General features: G+C 35.5%; 1 protein-coding gene across 2 annotated transcripts; it reads left to right on the top strand.

Moving 5' to 3' along the window:
- The first annotated feature begins 11,481 nt into the window (after positions 1–11,481).
- LOC132634382 (transcription factor LAF1-like) lies at positions 11,482–14,353 on the top strand. 2 transcript variants are annotated; one of them, XM_060350637.1, is made up of 4 exons: positions 11,482–11,945; positions 12,411–12,540; positions 13,058–13,583; positions 13,749–14,353. In XM_060350637.1, the coding sequence occupies exons 1-4, from the start codon at positions 11,813–11,815 to the stop codon at positions 14,091–14,093; spliced, it is 1,134 nt and encodes a 377-aa protein (XP_060206620.1). In that variant the 5' UTR covers positions 11,482–11,812; the 3' UTR covers positions 14,094–14,353. The 2 variants fall into 2 exon arrangements, with proteins under 2 accessions (XP_060206620.1, XP_060206621.1); XM_060350638.1 differs by having other exon boundaries at positions 11,483–11,945; positions 13,752–14,353.
- Positions 14,354–18,074: the final 3,721 nt, after the last annotated feature.

The raw sequence follows: 18,074 nt of genomic DNA, 5'->3' as shown, positions 1-18,074 counted from the left end.
TAGCTATTTTTAGCAAATGTTTGAGTGCTTAAACTGCTTACGTGATTCGTTTGATCGTTGATGATTTAGTTCCTGTTTGTGTTCGGTTTTAGTTGTTTTACGCGTGTTTGAGCTTAGTTTAATCCTGTGTCTAGTTCTGTAGTTATTCAGTTCTATGTTAGGTATCGATTTGGATTAATCATGTATTTTGTCAGGTTTACATTGCTTATTTGTTCTTCATAAGATTAGTTCTGTATAGTTTGTGGTTTGCTAACGATGTGTATGTGTTTACTTTTCAGTTTGTTCCGCGATGATTCATTTTATGTTTTTGTTTTGATCAACCATATGCATCCAGCTTATATCAGTTTAAGTAAATTTTGTATGCTCAATAATGTTTGTTTCACATATTAGTCCAGGTCTCTGAGTTGCCTGCATATCCCGGGCTGCACGAGAATCAGGTCGAGTGTAGTTCTGGGACAATTACGACACCTGAATGATTAATGAACCCCGATTGACGCGAATCTTGCAAACATTGTCCCAGTGTCGAATTATGATGACACTGGTATTATGATAGAACTTGAGAATTCTGAATAGTTTGTCCCAGTGTTCGAGGTAGATCTTTGACCCGTGTCGGGAAGTCTGATTATCCTTCCCGACAATTTGCCCCAGTTCGCTGCCGAAGAAAAAGTTCCACGATTTGATGTGTGATGCCAACTTCGATATTGTTCAAAGCCACCAGCTAAAAACAAATGTTAGCAATAAAGAAATATATGTGTAAATAAGACAGGGTTGGAGAAGTTACACTTGCAACCCCTGTTTCGAAAGTTGAATCCACATACCCGCATTCGGAGGTGGGTGTCTGAACTGAAATATAAGATACCCGCATTCGGAGGTTGGTGCCTGAACTGAAATATAAAATACCCGCATTCGGAGGTGGGTGCCTGAACTGAAATATAAAATATTCGCATTCGGAGGTGGGTGCCTGAACTGAAATATAAGATACCCGCATTCGGAGTTGGGTGCCTGAACTGAAATATAAAATACCCGCATTCGGAGGTGGGTGCCTGAACTGAAATATAAGATACCCGCATTCGGAGGTGGGTGCCTGAACTGAAATATAAAATACCCGCATTCGGAGGTGGGCGCCTGAACTGAAATATAAAATACCCGCATTCGGAGGTGGGTGCCTGAACTGAAATATAAGATACCCGCATTCGGAGGTGGGCGCCTGAACTGAAATATAAAATACCCGCATTCGGAGGTGGGTGCCTGAACTGAAATATAAAATACCCGCATTCGGAGGTGGGTGCCTGAACTGAAATATAAAATACCCGCATTCGTAGGTGGGTGCCTGAACTGAAATATAAGATACCCGCATTCGGAGGTGGGCGCCTGAATTGAAATATAAAATACCCGCATTCGGAGGTGGGTGCCTGAACTGAAATATAAAATACCCGCATTCGGAGGTGGGTGTCTGAACTGAAATATAAGATACCCGCATTCGGAGGTTGGTGCCTGAACTGAAATATAAAATACCCGCATTCGGAGGTGGGTGCCTAAACTGAAATATAAAATATTCGCATTCGGAGGTGGGTGCCTGAACTGAAATATAAGATACCCGCATTCGGAGTTGGGTGCATGAACTGAAATATAAAATATTCGCATTCGGAGGTGGGCGCCTGAACTGAAATATAAAATACCCGCATTCGGAGGTGGGTGCCTGAACTGAAATATAAGATACCCGCATTCGGAGGTGGGCGCCTGAACTGAAATATAAAATACCCGCATTCGGAGGTGGGTGCCTGAACTGAAATATAAAATACCCGCATTCGGAGGTGGGTGCCTGAACTGAAATATAAAATACCCGCATTCGTAGGTGGGTGCCTGAACTGAAATATAAGATACCCGCATTCGGAGGTGGGCGCCTGAACTCACATATAAAATACCCGCATTCGGAGGTGGGTGCCTGAACTGAAATATAAAATACCCGCATTCGGAGGTGGGTGCCTGAACTGAAATATAAGATACCCGCATTCGGAGGTGGGCGCCTGAACTGAAATATAAAATATCCGCATTCGGATGTGGGTGCATGAACTGAAATATAAAATACCCGCATTCGGAGGTGGGCGCCTGAACTGAAATATAAAATACCCGCATTCGGAGGTGGGTGCCTGAACTGAAATATAAAATACCCGCATTCGGATGTGGGTGCCTGAATTGAAATTTGGATCCCCATCCACTTCTACAATACAAAAAATGTGAATCCACATCCACTTTCACGTCCGTATTATACGGTGTAATGAATAAATCCACTTCCGATAATAGGTGACCATGTCCGTATCCACCTTGAAGAAAGATAACTCCACGATTATGTGTCAGCCCTTGGTTGAGAAGATAAATTCATGTCCGCTGTTGCGACCAAAATTTCATGAAGAATGGAACAACATCCACCGTTTAGCGCAAGCTAAATTTACATCCACATTGAAGAATATTTGCCTTTTGCAGAATGCTAACTCTTTGTTCACGTCCATAACTAAAATTTGAAAAAGAGTCAAATATGCGCCACATCTATGTTAATTGAAACCTGTCTCATCAAAGAAAAGTTGTGAGTTTAAAGAAAATTGGTTGACTTGTGCTTGTTGGGGAACTTGGCCCTTGAATTGATTTTGCCTCGGTCGCGTCTATCGTTTCTTCGATGCTGTATTCCCTATTTGCCTTACCGGGGAGTTTCAGTTATAAAAGTGTATTTTGCAAAATAAGAGTAACGAGATCTCGATGACTTCGAAGGGAAATCCTTAGTGACTCTAATAGATAAAATGATTGTGAAGACTCGATTTTGAATTTATCCACATTTTAGAAATATATGGGTGGACTTTTATTTAAAATCGTTAAACATTTAAGACCACTTTTGTGCTACTTCTAAAAAATTTGTCCCAGTTTCAGTCCTGGAGGCACTTGGTTCTAAACAATTGAAAAGTGAGAAAGTTGTAATGAAATTTTTTGAAAGTGATTTGACCGATTTCAAAAATTTGTCCCAGTTTCACGATACTAAGACACATGAATTTAAACGGTGGGAAGACCAAAATCTTGTATAAAAATCCTTATATGTTTTATAGGAACCAAAATGTTTGGACAAACCGAAGATATTAAAAATTTTAAAATAGATGGGCCGAACCCGCCTCGGGTTGCCTACGTATCCCCAAAGGAATCAGGCCAGACGTAGTTCGTGATCAAAAATAAGAACTTTTGAGTTTTTTGTTTTTAATAAAAAAGGGGGGCCGAACCCGATATGGGTTGCCTACGTATCCAAAAATGGAAATCAGGCCACACGTAGTTCCACCCACAAAACAAAGACATTGAAATATTTTGAAAGGAGTGGCTGAACCAGATGTGGGCTGCCTACGTATCCAACAGGAAGTCAGGCCAAACGTAGTTCGTTACAAAACAAATGACAAAGTCTTAATTTAGGAAAGCCGTAACAAAACATAGAGGCAACATGACAAAAGGAACTAAATGTTCTAGCTGATGCCTCCGACCTATTACAAAAGGAAATTTAACTTAAAATACTGAAAAACTCCCGGTGGACCGGGGCTAAGATAGAAATCCAATTTTGCAACTCAGGTCCTGGCTCAGCAGCCTATAAGGTCAGTGTTTCAGCAAAGTCTTTGACTACCACAGCATGATCATCTTCATCTTCCACGAACAGGTTCTTGATCCCCTCCACAATATCATCATAGGCAACTTCAATGGTCAGATCTGAAGTTTTGAAGCTGGCAGGTTTTGAGAAAGTTTGATCAATGGTAGGAATGGGTTTTGGCAGTGGAATCTCCTTCCCTTTATTCTTTCGTGCTTTCTTCATTTCTTCCTCGGTTGGTTCATAGCCCAAACCAAATGTAAACTGTTGTGCAGGGAGAATGACTGGCTTAAACCGCCCATTTAATGTCTTCCCTAGCCCAAATCCAGGTTGGTACCCATTTTTCAGCATTTCTTTTGCGACCATAATTGCGGCGCATGACCTTTTAACCTCTTGAGTTTGACACACTTCACCCTCTTTAGTGACATTCACAACTTCCCAAGCGTGGTAAGTTGCTCCATCGAACCCTCCTTCCGCCTCGATGAATGGGATGGATTGCTCTCGATAGATAGACGTGTCCCCTTCTCCATGTATACATATTTGTTGCTGATCCCACTCGAATTTGACAGTTTGGTGCAAAGTAGATGGTACGGCCCCAGCCAGATGGATCCACGGCCTACCTAACAGCATGTTTTATGTCGTGGAAATATCAAGTACTTGAAAATCCATAATGAACTCAACAGGCCCAATCAACACTTTCAACTCTATTTCTCCAATAGGACGCCTTTGAGCCCCATCAAATGCTCGAATATTCACATCACTTGTCTTGAGCTCACTAACATTATATCCGATCTTCTTCAGACTTGTTAATGGACAGATGTTAAGTCCAGAACCCCCATCAATCAACACTTTAGCCACAAACATGTTACGACACTTGACAGTTATATAGAGCGCTTTGTTATGCATGCATCCTTCTGACGGGAGTTCTTCATTATCGAATCTGATTCGATGGCTGTCAAGTACACGCTCAATCATCTCGGCTAACGCCTCACTAGTTGTTTCGCTTGGAACATATGCTTCATTCAAATGTTTAGCAAATGTTTGGGTGCTTAAACTGCTTACGTGATTCGTTTGATCGTTGATGATTTAGTTCCTGTTTGTGTTCGGTTTTAGTTGTTTTACGCGTGTTTGAGCTTAGTTTAATCCTGTGTCTAGTTCTGTAGTTATTCAGTTCTATGTTAGGTATCGATTTGGATTAATCATGTACTTTGTCAGGTTCACATTGCTTATTTGTTCTTCATAAGATTAGTTCTGTATAGTTTGTGGTTTGCTAACGATGTGTATGTGTTTACTTTTCAGTTTGTTCCGCGATGGTTCATTTTATGTTTTTGTTTTGATCAACCATATGCATCCAGCTTATAGCAGTTTAAGTATATTTTGTATGCTCAATAATGTTTGTTTCACATATTAGTCCAGGTCTGTAGTTACTTAGCTATGCCATACATATCCAGTCTTGACTAGTCATGCATCAGATAAACCTGTGGTTTACCTGGCTATGGTAATAACATTTAGTTTAGGTTTATTATTATCCCCCATACTAGTTTAGCAGAAGTCCTATCGGTACAATTGTATATGTTTACCCAGATGTTTTAGTAGTTCAATAAAGAATGTGAATGTTGTTTCAGTTTAGTGTCTCTTTCGTATCAGTTTGGCATAAGCATATTGACCTTTTGTGCCGCTGTAGTTGTTTGGTTTGATCTGAACTTTGTTTGGCAGTTGTGTCATGGTAACCTCACTCAGAATATGACAATGGCCTTCCTTATTTGACTAGAATATGTTGTAATAAAAAATGAATGAGTTTCAACATGTTAGACTAAGTCATTAAAAATCTATGTTCTGAATCTCATCTGTCTGCACTAGAAATGCCAGTTTTTGACTTTGTATTGTTTGAATTCCCTAGGTATGAGTTCATACACTAAGGTCTCTGCTTGTTCTATAAGAGTTTGGATAAACATTTGGCCTTAGCATAAGTTCATTTTGGTCTGCTTGGTGGAGTGTATGTTAGTCCAAATTAAACATTAGCCTGTTTCTTTTGTTGCCATCCTTAGTTTGGTTGCTGTTGTAATCTATACCTAATCTAGATATTAGCATATGGTGTAACTTTAAAATGGTTTTGAAGCCACTGCTGAGACTTCAAACTGATGACAGTTTTAAAAGTGTAACTTTGTTTTCAATATAGTTGGTCTAAATTTCTAGTTTATAGCTGTTTCTTGGCAAGAATCTGCATTGCTGTTGTTAATCTCCAGATCAGCCGTTAGTTGGACTCTAGGATCCAGGATCATATATTGCATCTCAACCATGCATTTGTAGGTCATACTACCCTTAGCATCATCATTGACTAGTCTATCCTGTTGGAACACCATATTAGCTTCCTTCTGGTTTATGACCTCTGTGCATGTCACCATTTGCATTGTACCTACATTGTTCTGATTAATCTCCTATATGTTGATGTTGACATATCTTCCTTCCCTGCTATCCTGCCTCTCATCATAAGCATCCCCTCCATCTCTGTGTATGTTTCCTTACAGTTCATAACCTACTTGTATCTCTTTGCATCCATTCATGTTATGTCATAAAATCTAAGACTTCTTAAACCACCTATTCTATTGACTAACTACAGTAGTTGTCTCCGATGATCCTGACAACCTTGTGATCTAGCATCTGTTTTATTTGTTTTAATTTGGGTACATGTAATGATCTTGAGAAAAGAGGTAACTACGACAATTATTTTTAACTAGATAATGCATTCTTCTTTTCATTTGCTGAAAATATACAAGTAAGCGTTAAGATGATTCAATATATATGAACTAGTCCATTGAACTTCCACCTGCCTGCTCCCTTACCAGAAAAGTGTTCTGTGAGTCAATCATGTATGATGTATGTCTGCGTTTGCAATAGCCGTAACATTATCATATATTACTTGTTTCAAAATGACTTTGAGGCCTGGTATTCCACCTGTCTGTGCTATGTCCCTGCCTCAGTATTTTGTCTTCCTCTTTATATGTTCATGATAAATGAGAAACTGATTGAATAATGTGAACTGAGAGGCGACGATGTTCTGTTATCGCTCTAGTATTATAAGCTACAGGCAGAGATGATTTTTACTATAACTACGGGTGTCTTGCCTTGTTAATATAAAGATATGAACTTAAACGTGTCTGAATGCCATAAATGTCCCTCCTAAAATCAGTAGATGTTTGGTATACCATGAATCATCCCAAAATCTGCAGACCCTCGTTACTGCTAGTGCTGGGCAGATGTTGCTTTAGTATGTATAAATACTCTAATGCTGTTTGCCTTAGCATACTGGGCAGTTTTTCTTGCAATATTCACTGCTATTGCTGTGTTGATGTTGTTTTGCCTTAGCATATTGTATAATTTTTTTTTGTAATGTCCACTGCCATTGCTGGGCAGATTATGTGCCTCAGTACGTTATAAATGCTTTAACGTTGGTAAGGCAGTGAGATTGTATACCTATGTATACACGAGGTATACTTCAAATATACATAGAATATACACGATCTGCTGATTTGTTCAAATTTATATTCTACATGTTTAACCTTATTCATCGATTATATACTAATCCTTCTCCTTTCGTTTTATGCATGACCATCACATACGAGTCTGAGTGACTCGTCTTCTTCCGCATTCGGTGTTGGGCTAAAAACCCAACGCAATCTCCTCTCGGGTCAATCTACGTCTGCAGCAGATATAAAAAAATAAAATAAAAAATTCTGGGCTAAGCCCATACAGCAGCAGGCCACAGCAATACAATGAAATTATTAGGCTGAAGCCCAACAACAAATCTGATCACAGCAGCCATGAAATGGGCTGAGCCCATTTAACTTATTTACTCCTCTATTTTATTTTTTATGCATTTAATTTGTATCGCATGACTAACACTTGTTAATTTAGATGAACCGTAGTGAAATTAGTGGGGTTTTAGTCTTAGTAACGGGTAGTAAACCAATAATTAATTCCATAAGTTTTATTCTCTTCTTTTCATGTTAAAACTATTTATAATGTCTAATATCTATTTTATTTGAAACAATTGATTTGCAAAATAACATGACTAGATATTTAAAATAAAGGGAATCACATTTTGCTATCATAGACATTTCAAAGCATTGTTAATACTCAAATATAAACTCTAGTATATTCATAAATAAATATCCAAGTTTGAATCAATCACGCATTAAGCATAGTCGATAAAAGAAAAAGATAATTAAAAGAGAAAGAAAACTCACTTCCTTTGCTTCCCATTTATAAAAATAGTCTAGATTTTTCTACACGGTCATATTCATATCACACTATTTTATTCAAAGTTCAAATTTGCTAAGTCTTCTATTAAAAAACTATTACTCATATGCAAACTATCTTTTGCAAGTTTATTTAAAAATAGTATTAGTATTTAAAATCATATCAACATATCTTTAAGTGTTATTTAGCATTTCAAATCTTCTTTTGCTAAACGGCCTTTGAAATCTCCTTTCTATGTAAATTATCATATTTTCCATCAGTCTTATTCTAGCTAATATTTCTCATTAAAGCCCCTAGCAATATCTATAAGTATCATTTTAAATAGTATTATTACATTTTTTTTCTTCTCTTCTTTTAAAAACCTTAGCAATAATTTACAAATTATTTTCTTAATATTATATTTGCGTTTAGTCTATATCAATTAACCTAAGTTTGGTCGGATAACCGTAAGTTAACGGATTCTAAAGGATGCCTAACCCCTTCCCTTTAGGATAATATAGAGCACTTACCTAGAATCACATTGGTTAAGCAGACTATTAACGGAGTTTTAGTTGTAACTTTACCTTAGTTAACATCTAGGTGTCCTAATTCACCGTTAAATTAATTAGGTGGCGACTCCTTAAAACAAAAGAAATAGGAATCACCAATACGTCATACTCCCTAAATCGACCCGGTTAAAACGGGGTGTGACACTATCTACAACAATACAAAGTGTTTTTCTGTAAATGTTAAAAAAATCACAATAGTAGACATTGAATCCGCTAAAAAAATTTCATCATGACGACATTTCCCTTCATCATATAAAAAAGCTATAATTCTTTTTTGCATCACCCAATTATCATCAACTCAATGACATGTAATAGCAAAAAAATCTAACTTGTTAAGACTAAGACCCAAATCGGCAGTAAGAGAGACACTACAATTTAAAGAATTAAGTACTTGGCGCAAATAAAATCTATATTTTTTATACAAATCTATAATATCCGCTCTACAAGTACTTCTAGGAATACCCTCAAATAACGGATTATAACAATGTTGAATATAAGTAACACACCCCGAACCCGAAGGAAAGGAAAATGATAGAGCATCAAAAACAACCATTTTAGCTATTTCTAGGCGCTTTTTTTTTTCTTGTCATAGCAAAAATTCCTACCGGTTCGTGGGTCTATTGTTTGTTGAATACCCCCCACATTTGAACCCGTTTGCTCTTCCCAAATATCCCCATGTTTACCTTTCATATGATTCGTTAGTGAACCCGTTCCACCATCCTTACTAGTTAATTGCCTAAAAACAAATTCTTGGTTACATAAATACATATAGTTGTTTGTCTTTCCTTATCCTTAGTCATAAATTTCCAAATTTTAGCGATTGACCTACGAGTTCTTGCGATTTGTCTTGTGTATGTGATTGTACAAGACCTATATCTCCTATGGGATTTTCGGGGGCTTGTGTTTCATCATCATCATTAATTTCATTAAAAGTACCAGTATAGTGTTGTTGCATTACCTCATGCTATAAAAGCGGATTATTTCCACCAATATCAATACCTAAATTAGGTATTTCGTCCACAAATGTTTCTTCATTATGCCCACTCCTAACAATACCACACTGTCGTCACCATGTCTAAATTTCATCGCCGTTATTAAATAGAATTAATTTAAATCACAAGAAAATAAAGTGCAACAAATTAAATTGCTAGAATTAAATTGCGTAAATTAAATAGCGGAAAAAATAGATAGAGTTGGAACGAAGGTACCAAATTGCCGGACTAATTTCCAACAAAGTGAAGACAACTAGAATTGTAAATCCACCAAAGTTTTGGAGCTACTTCGGATTGTTGCAAAATCACCAATTCCACCAATAATTTTTTTATAATTGTAAAATTAATAATTGAAACTAGAATAAAATTTTATAATATTTAATTAAGAGAAAATTGTTGCAAAGTAGCTATAATTGAGAGAAAGAGAAGAGTGAATTGGTGCGGATTAAAATTAAAAATGGAAAGGGGTTTATATAGGGATGGGGGATGAGTTAAAGTGTTGAAAAAAAATTGGGAGTGTTGGGGGGCCAAAAGGGGAGTTTGGAGCCGTTGGCAACGGTCATTTTTGTAAAATGGACCGTTACCCAACGATTATTTTTGCAAAGTGAACCATTGCCCAACGGTCTAGCCCAGTCAACAACGACTACATATAAAAAAAAAAAAATTTGACCGTTTAACGGGTCCCAAAAATGCAAACCGGATTGGTAATGGATCACCGGTAAACCGTTGACCGGTAAACCTGTCCACCGGTTTTGGTTTCCGTTTCGGTTGACAGGCTTAGCCCCCACTGTAGCAACGGACTGATGGAGAGCAGATCCAAATATGTCCAATTTTTTGTACGTAAAATCAGCAACCTGTCAAATGTAGTTTGGGTCGATAAGTCCTAAGTGGGACACTGTAAAAGCACGTGGGACCTACTATTTCTGCATGGATGACTCGTGCTTCTTGCCCCGTAAACACATTTTACACACAGAAAAGACATAAAGACTTAAAGAGTCTAATTATGCACGGACGACATAAAATAAAAAAAATCATAATCTGATTACTTAGAAACTAATGATAAATAATTATATTTAATATATTTATTATAGTAATCTAAAATGATTGTTTGATCAAATGTTATTACAAGTTAAAATACACTGAGTTGAAATTTTAGTTTAGAGATGAAGCATAATAATTATCAATTACACATCTAAATTATGCGGGTTCCAATTAATTATTCCTCTGAACTTATTTTATTTGTACAATTCCCCCCTCCCCCCCCCCCCCCCCAACTATCTGGTAAAAAAAAAAAAAAAAAAAAAAGGAGCTTTAATGTCTTATTTCATTTAATCATCGTCTTTCAAGCAATCCTTTTATGGGTGGTTTTCTTTCACTTTATTATTTGTAGTAGATACTTTAAAGGACCACGAATTTTTTGGTCTTTTTTATAGCTGAAAAATATTCTTTTCATCTAATATACAAGAGGGGCGTCAAGTACTTTTCTCATTTGTTTCAATATATATTACGCAAATTGTTTGGACTTGACTTGATTCCTTATACAAAAATTCTTGATTAGCTTAAAGAGATCCTGAATATTACTTAGAATTCTTAACTCTGTACTTTATTGTGTCTAGACTTGAGAGAAGATGAGATCGGATCGATTTTGATCCGAAAGATCAAATGAAATAAGACATTATATTTCCTTTTTTCCCTTAGTATAGGCGTTTTTTGTCTAGTATAGGTGTGTGTTTGCACATAGTATGTTCAATTTTTTTTTATCAGGTAATTAGTGAGGGATAAATAATAGCATCAAAAAATAAGCTCAAGGGTAATAGGACCCACTTATAATTTAGGTGTGTAATTGACAATTTAGGTATATTTCTATATCTTATCCTTTAGTTTATGAGTTCTCGATCGTATTTATTTTGTTTATAGGATTCCGAATCGTTAATACAACTCTACAAATTCAAATGAAAATTACTGAGCTCTATCGAACCCAACGACTATTATGACTCCACCCTAATTACATAAATATATAAAAAGTTCCTTACACTGTTAATAAATATAACATATGCCCCAGAAACAATTATGTTCATCTCTCTCAATCTGTACTAGTTAGTTCTCAGCACCTATTATAAGACAGAGCCACACCACTTCTCTTACCACAAACCCTAAAACTATTTTCTTTTAAAAGGGACCCTCTCTCCCACACACACTCGTGGCTTTAATAAGCTCATGAGTGTGTACTAGATATCTCCATTAATTTGATATCATAAAGAGCCCCTTTTAATTTCTTGATTGATCACTAAATTAAAAGAAGTGCCAGCTTTCTTTCTTTCTGTTTGTTGTTTCTTTGTGGAATCTGTTTGTGTTACAGTACTCTCTGGTTGTATGTCTGCATTTAGCAGATAGAAGAAATGGGGCATCATACATGTTGTAACAAACAAAAAGTAAAGAGAGGACTATGGTCTCCTGAAGAAGATGAAAAACTCATTAAGTACATTACTACTTATGGCCATGGTTGTTGGAGCTCTGTTCCTAAGCTTGCAGGTTTCTCTTCTTTTTTTTCTTCGATAAGTACGATGCATTCAATTGAGTATTTTCGATACGAAACAACAAAACACCACTAAAATTTTCTATAAATATCGACCCACAGTTAATTTCATAATTCAGTAGTATTTTTTACACTAAACAACAAAACATCTCTAGAATTTCTAAAAATATCATTTTATAATTAATTTCATAGTTCAGTCTTTAAAAACCTAAAAGATTGAATTCGCTAAGTTTATATTTTGAATTTGCCTCTATTTTTCCGTCATTTGTATAGTTCATGTTCATGCATATTTGGAACAAACACCCCGAAAAAAAAATGATAATTTTGACATGGAAAAGTAGAGTGGAATATGATGAGAGGCTTGTTAAATAAAGCCTTCAAGACGTAAATTTTCCTTAAGAATTTATTTTTGTTTTTATTTTAATGAGAGAGATGAGTCTACTTTTTTGTACGGCACACAGGGCTTCAAAGATGTGGAAAAAGCTGCAGATTAAGGTGGATAAATTATCTCAGACCAGATTTGAAACGTGGGAGTTTCACCCATCAAGAAGCTGCACTTATCATTGAGCTCCACAGTATTCTTGGAAACAGGTATTAATAATTTCTCTATCATCGGTCACGGAGCGAAGATTTTCACCAAGGGACAGAGTCAAATTTTAAAGAAATTCAACTTATAGTATATATACATAAAAAAATAATTGATTTATTTATACATCGTAATTATTTAACCTATAATATATATACCTCTTCATCCTCCATTCAATAGTTCAATTCAGTATTTTCCATAAGAAACAATAAAAGAACACTAAACTTTTCTATAGATATCGATCCATAATTAATTTCATAATTCAATCTTTAAAGATTGAATTCGACTCTATTTTTCCGCCATTTGTATAATTCATGTATATGCACTATCCATACAATATAATTTTTCGGTGAAGGAATATCAATTAACTTCTGTTGGACAAAAGTAGCTCCACCCTTGATCATCATCATCTTTAAACATGAAGAATTCTTTTTTTACTTCACTGTGAAACGGTGATTAAAATGATGATGGATATACGGCGAGATACAAATTCATGCAAAGAGAATTTTTGTTTTTTCACAGGTGGGCACAAATAGCTAAGCATCTACCTGGCAGAACAGACAATGAAGTGAAGAATTTTTGGAATTCAAGCATCAAAAAGAAGCTCCTTTCACATGGATCCCTCTCTGATCTCTCCATCATCTTTCCTAATAATATCATCACTACTCCAAACCCTAATCCCTCTTTTGAAACTTTTTACTCATTCAACCCCAATATTCCTATTAATGATTTGATGCCAACCACAAACTCTCCCCTAATTCTACAAGTTGACCAAATGAGTAACAATCACAATGGGGATTTAAATTTAATTAATCCAGTGGCGCCTAATTCCCTTCCTTTGTCATTTGACTCTATTTCAAATGATCTAACGTGGTTTAATTTCAACTATCCTCATCTTCAACATGATCTTGAATATAACCATGGTGTTATTAAACAAGACAACTCCAATTCCATGCTGACCTCCAACATTTCCTTGAATTGCACTAATGGGGAGAATTTCATGGATTCAAGAAACACGGCTATCAAAATTCATCAAGATTTAATGATGGTATGTACTCTCAATTTTGTGACCATCTCATCATCTAAACATTTAGGTTGTTAGCGAGAGCATACTATTTTATATTGACAATCAACGTTTCTCTTGCTTTGACACCATGTTAATTTTGTGACCGTCTTACGTTAAATACTTTTGATTATTTAATTATATCTTCAGCAGGCGCCTTTATTGCCCAAGCTTTCTGAAATGAAGGGAAATGAAGGTGGAATTCTAGAATCAACTCCTGTTGCGTCACAACATATTGACTCAATGGTGGTCAATAGTCTCCCATGCTCTTACCCAGCTGTTTATACTATTAATCCACCTTATAATTATAATGTGCACGGAGCCGTCAATGAAATGGAGCAAATAGAATCCGTACACATGTCATCCTTCCCATCGTCGTCACCACCATCGTCGTCTAAATCTTCAGCCTCAGCTTCATCATCCTTGTCAGCACTTTCATGCAGTCAATTTATGATGAACCCTAGTACTCTTCCTATAATAAGCTGGGATTCATAGAGACATATTGACATTTGTGATGATGTGCTGAAGAAGATGGTAAACTTTTTATTTTCCTATGCTCAAGTATACCATAATATTGTTCCAATGGAATCAAGGGAGCATTTTTGATGGAGGAACTTTAAAGGAGTTGCATAGTTAGGTTTGAGAACTTTACATTTATGTTTATGCTGTTTTTTTGTTCCCTTCCGTGAAGTACTATAACTCTCTGTAACAATAAATACTTATGATATCAATATTATAAGTAGTTAATTTCATGTCTCCCAACATTTTTTTCACTTGTAGACAGCGGCGGGGTAAAATGCTCTTAAGGGTTCGACAAAATAAGTAATTTTTGCTCAAACTGTGTTTTTGTGTTCAAAAATTCATTAAATACATACACGCTAAATCTAAACACGGTTATTAACAATTAAAATCATCGTTCTCCAAAATTCACACAATTGAAATCCTAGTTCTGCCTCTGTTGTAGTTTAGAGTACCCTTTTTCTAATTTCCATAACTCCTTTCACTTCATTCCTTCACGAAGCAACAAAGGAAAAAGAAAGAACATAGAATACTCTCTCTCGACAAAGAAATGACAGTCAAAGATTCTTCTATGATACACTTTGATTAAATATAGAATTTAAGAAAGAAAAAAAAAATATTGAAACTTTTGATCCAAAATAAATTAAAGATATTTGTGTAACTGTAAATTATCTCACTAAAGATAAAATGAGAAGATGAAATTTAAATTATTTTCAAATATAAACATATGTCATTTTTATAAGACAAACTAAAAGAGAAAGTGCATCACATAAATTAAACAAAGAGAGCAGGTTACCCATTACTGCACAACATATTAAAATAACACTAACAATGTAAAGTTCTTTACAAACTAGTATATATAAGTTAAATTCAAAGATTAAATACAACGTAAATGTTAAAACAAAAATAAATAAACTGGATTTTCTATTTACAGTTGTCACTTTAACAAAGTTTCATATAAGAAAACAGTTGTGTAGGTGGTTTGAGTTGGACAATAGCAAGTTCCAATTCTAGTAATTGTGTGGCTAAACTTGTAAATGTTTTTCCCAATTTCTTATAGTCAAAATACTGAATTGAAAATTTTATTTAAAGCCAAGCTATTTGCAGATGCTACGGGGACCATTGTCCTTGCATCTTCAGAAAAATTTTCTATTCCCATTAAATTTTAAATTCCTAGTATTTTCTTTTTTATCTTTTTTGCTTAACTTATACTAATTGAATGTAATTCTCCAATTTCTACATTTGTTAATTAATCTTTTCACATCTTAATTAAGAATATATGTCAGTCAATCAACCAAAGCTGTCATTATTAATTGTAGTAGCGATTGGTTCAGAAGAATTTTCGTCTTTTTTTCATTTTCGTTCTCCAAAAGAAGTATAAAAACAAAGAAATTGTGTTTGGTAGCTTCAGAAAGAAAATAATTCATGGAAATTTATCTGCAAATTTGGAAAAAGGATTTCCACCAGTTTCCTATTGTTTATTCAACGAGGTGTCCACATGACACCACATCCTAATCAATTTGAGCACATACCTCTTTTGAGGGAACTCCTTGATTTTAATTTATTATTACTTAATTATTAGATCAGCAAACCCGTCTGTTTATTTTATATGACACCATTCACTTATAATATGTTTCGAAAAGAGTGACATATTTCTTTTATTTGAAATTTTTTTAACTTTAATCTTCTCATTTTACTCAATATTCTTTAGCTACAAAATTGTTATGGGACATTTAATATCACACGACACACGTATTAAGGGTACTATTGATATGTGTCAAAAGTTGCTATTTACTTTTTAAGATCAATGCTCAGTCAAATACCGTCATATAAAATGAAACTGAAGGAATACTGTGATTTGCATTGATGAGAAAATGTTACTCTACGTCCAATCCAGACCCATTCCTTGTCATTTTAGTTTTGTTCCTTCATTGTTAGAGCACCCAAAAGAGGGTAAAAGTCTTCCTAGTTCTTCTGAACATCTTCTTTCTTTTCTTTTTTAACATTAGTAGAAATATCGAAAATGAATTTCTTTACGAATATTTTCTGAAAAAGAAAAGCAGTGGACAATTTTGATCTACCGGACAAAGGCCTTTCTTTTATATTTCGAGTTTTCTCGTTGAAACTTGTAAAAGGACGGGACCTATCCATACGTGCAGATATAATTCTGTCAAGGACGTTATCTTTGAAATCGTATATATTATATTCAAGCGAATATCTTGGGTTGGCCCCTCATAAAAAAAAAAAAAAAAAAAAAGAACATGAAAGTACTATACAATTCAGAAAAAAGATGATGCAACCATCAACATGTACCTTTGATTTTTCAGTCCTTCCACAATCGTAGTGCAGATACGTACGCGTATTATTGGAAACAAATGCAGTAAGACAGGAGAAGTCGTATAGTTGTATATGATATGCACAGGCAGATCCAAGATTAAATTTAATCGGTTCAGCCTTTAGGTTCCGACCATTACATCCAGCATATTTCAGAAATTATGAGTCCAAATTTTAATATTTTTTAAAATTTAAGAATTTTTCACAAATATATATCTATGCTCCGAATTGAAACTTGAAAAATATTAAATTCAATTGAACCGAGTAGGTGATATGCTCCATTCTACCAATGTGTATACACTTCATGCCAAGAAAAAGAGTCGCCCAGCCAACGATGAAAGCAACAATAGGACCTAATTGTTGGACAAATTGAACAAGAGCTCTCGTCCTAAACTAGACAACATGTATAAAAGCGTGTAGCAGTAAAGTAGACAGACACATAATTAAGAAATTTATTAGTTCCTTATTTTCTAGTCATCACATAATTAAGGAAGAAAATAAACGTATTATATGCCCCTAGGGCTTTCCAAGTGTACTCTCCAGTTGCAACAGGTGAACCCTAGCCAAATAAAATCATGCACACCATGACAACCACATAACGAATTCTTATAGCAATCTCAAATTAATATACAATAATAATTGAATTCACAATATATTTAATGATTTTGTAATAACCATAAGCACAGTTTATAGCTCCATTAGGGTCAATAACAAATACGAAATGTGTGAGGGGTCATTTGTACAAAGGAGAGTATTTGCAAGATTGCCCTTCGCTGGGCGGCTGGGGTGGTCTTTAATTTTTACCCCTCAAAATGGTGGTCTTTAAATTTTGCCCTTCAGGCAGAATTTACGTGGCACAGGCAGAATTTCTGCCCATGCAAATTCTGCCTGTGAGGCCCAAATTCTGCCTTAAGGCAGAATTTCGCTGGGCAGATTTGTAAAAATTCTCAATTCTGCCTTGAGGCAGAATTTTGCAAAGTCTGCCTGGCGAAATTCTGCCTTGTGAATTTATTTATTTTTTACTAAGCTGGGGTTCGAACCCATAACCTCGGGATGTTAGGCGAGGCGTAAAACTTAAAGACCACCAATTTGACGGGCAAAAATTAAAGACCACCCCAAATGAAGGGCAATCTGAGCACAAAAAAGTAAAATTATGACAGAGTCCTGCATCAGGCCTTAGAGCCCGTTTGGATTGGCTTATAAGCTGTTTTTAGCTTTTTTGAGTGTTTGGCTGGCCAGCTTAAAGTCATTTTGTGCTTAAAATAAGCTCAAAAAAATAATTGGGCCCATTTGACTTAGCTTATCTAAAGCAGCTTATAAACTGAAAACAGCTTATAAGCCAAAAAAAATAAGTTAGACTACCCAACTTATTTTTTTTAGCTTATAAGCTGCAAACATCTTATAGGCATAAGCCCATCCAAACAGGCTCTTAGTCTTGGACCTCTCAAATCTAACTAATGTGTGAGGGGCCATTTGTACTTTTGGCCCTATTTTGTGCTCGTCTTTAATTTTTGCTCCATGATGCACACAACTTTTTCACGGGGCATAAAGTTATATTCTCGCATCATAATAACCCACAAGTTACGCCCCGAGCCCTTAAGAACTTTTGTCCCGCTAAGCATA

The sequence above is a fragment of the Lycium barbarum genome, chromosome 3 (genome assembly GCF_019175385.1).
Source record: "Lycium barbarum isolate Lr01 chromosome 3, ASM1917538v2, whole genome shotgun sequence".
NCBI classification, from domain to species: domain Eukaryota; kingdom Viridiplantae; phylum Streptophyta; class Magnoliopsida; order Solanales; family Solanaceae; genus Lycium; species Lycium barbarum.
Note: the sequence above shows the minus strand (reverse complement) of the source record. Positions and strands in the feature narration are given on the sequence as shown.

Coding starts and splice junctions, on each gene's coding strand:
- LOC132634382 (XM_060350637.1), top strand. CDS start 11,813: ATGGGGCATCATACATGTTGTAACAAACAAAAAGTAAAGAGAGGACTA. Junction 12,541..13,057: donor CACAGTATTCTTGGAAACAG/GTATTAATAATT, acceptor GTTTTTTCACAG/GTGGGCACAAATAGCTAAGC. Junction 13,584..13,748: donor TTCATCAAGATTTAATGATG/GTATGTACTCTC, acceptor TTATATCTTCAG/CAGGCGCCTTTATTGCCCAA.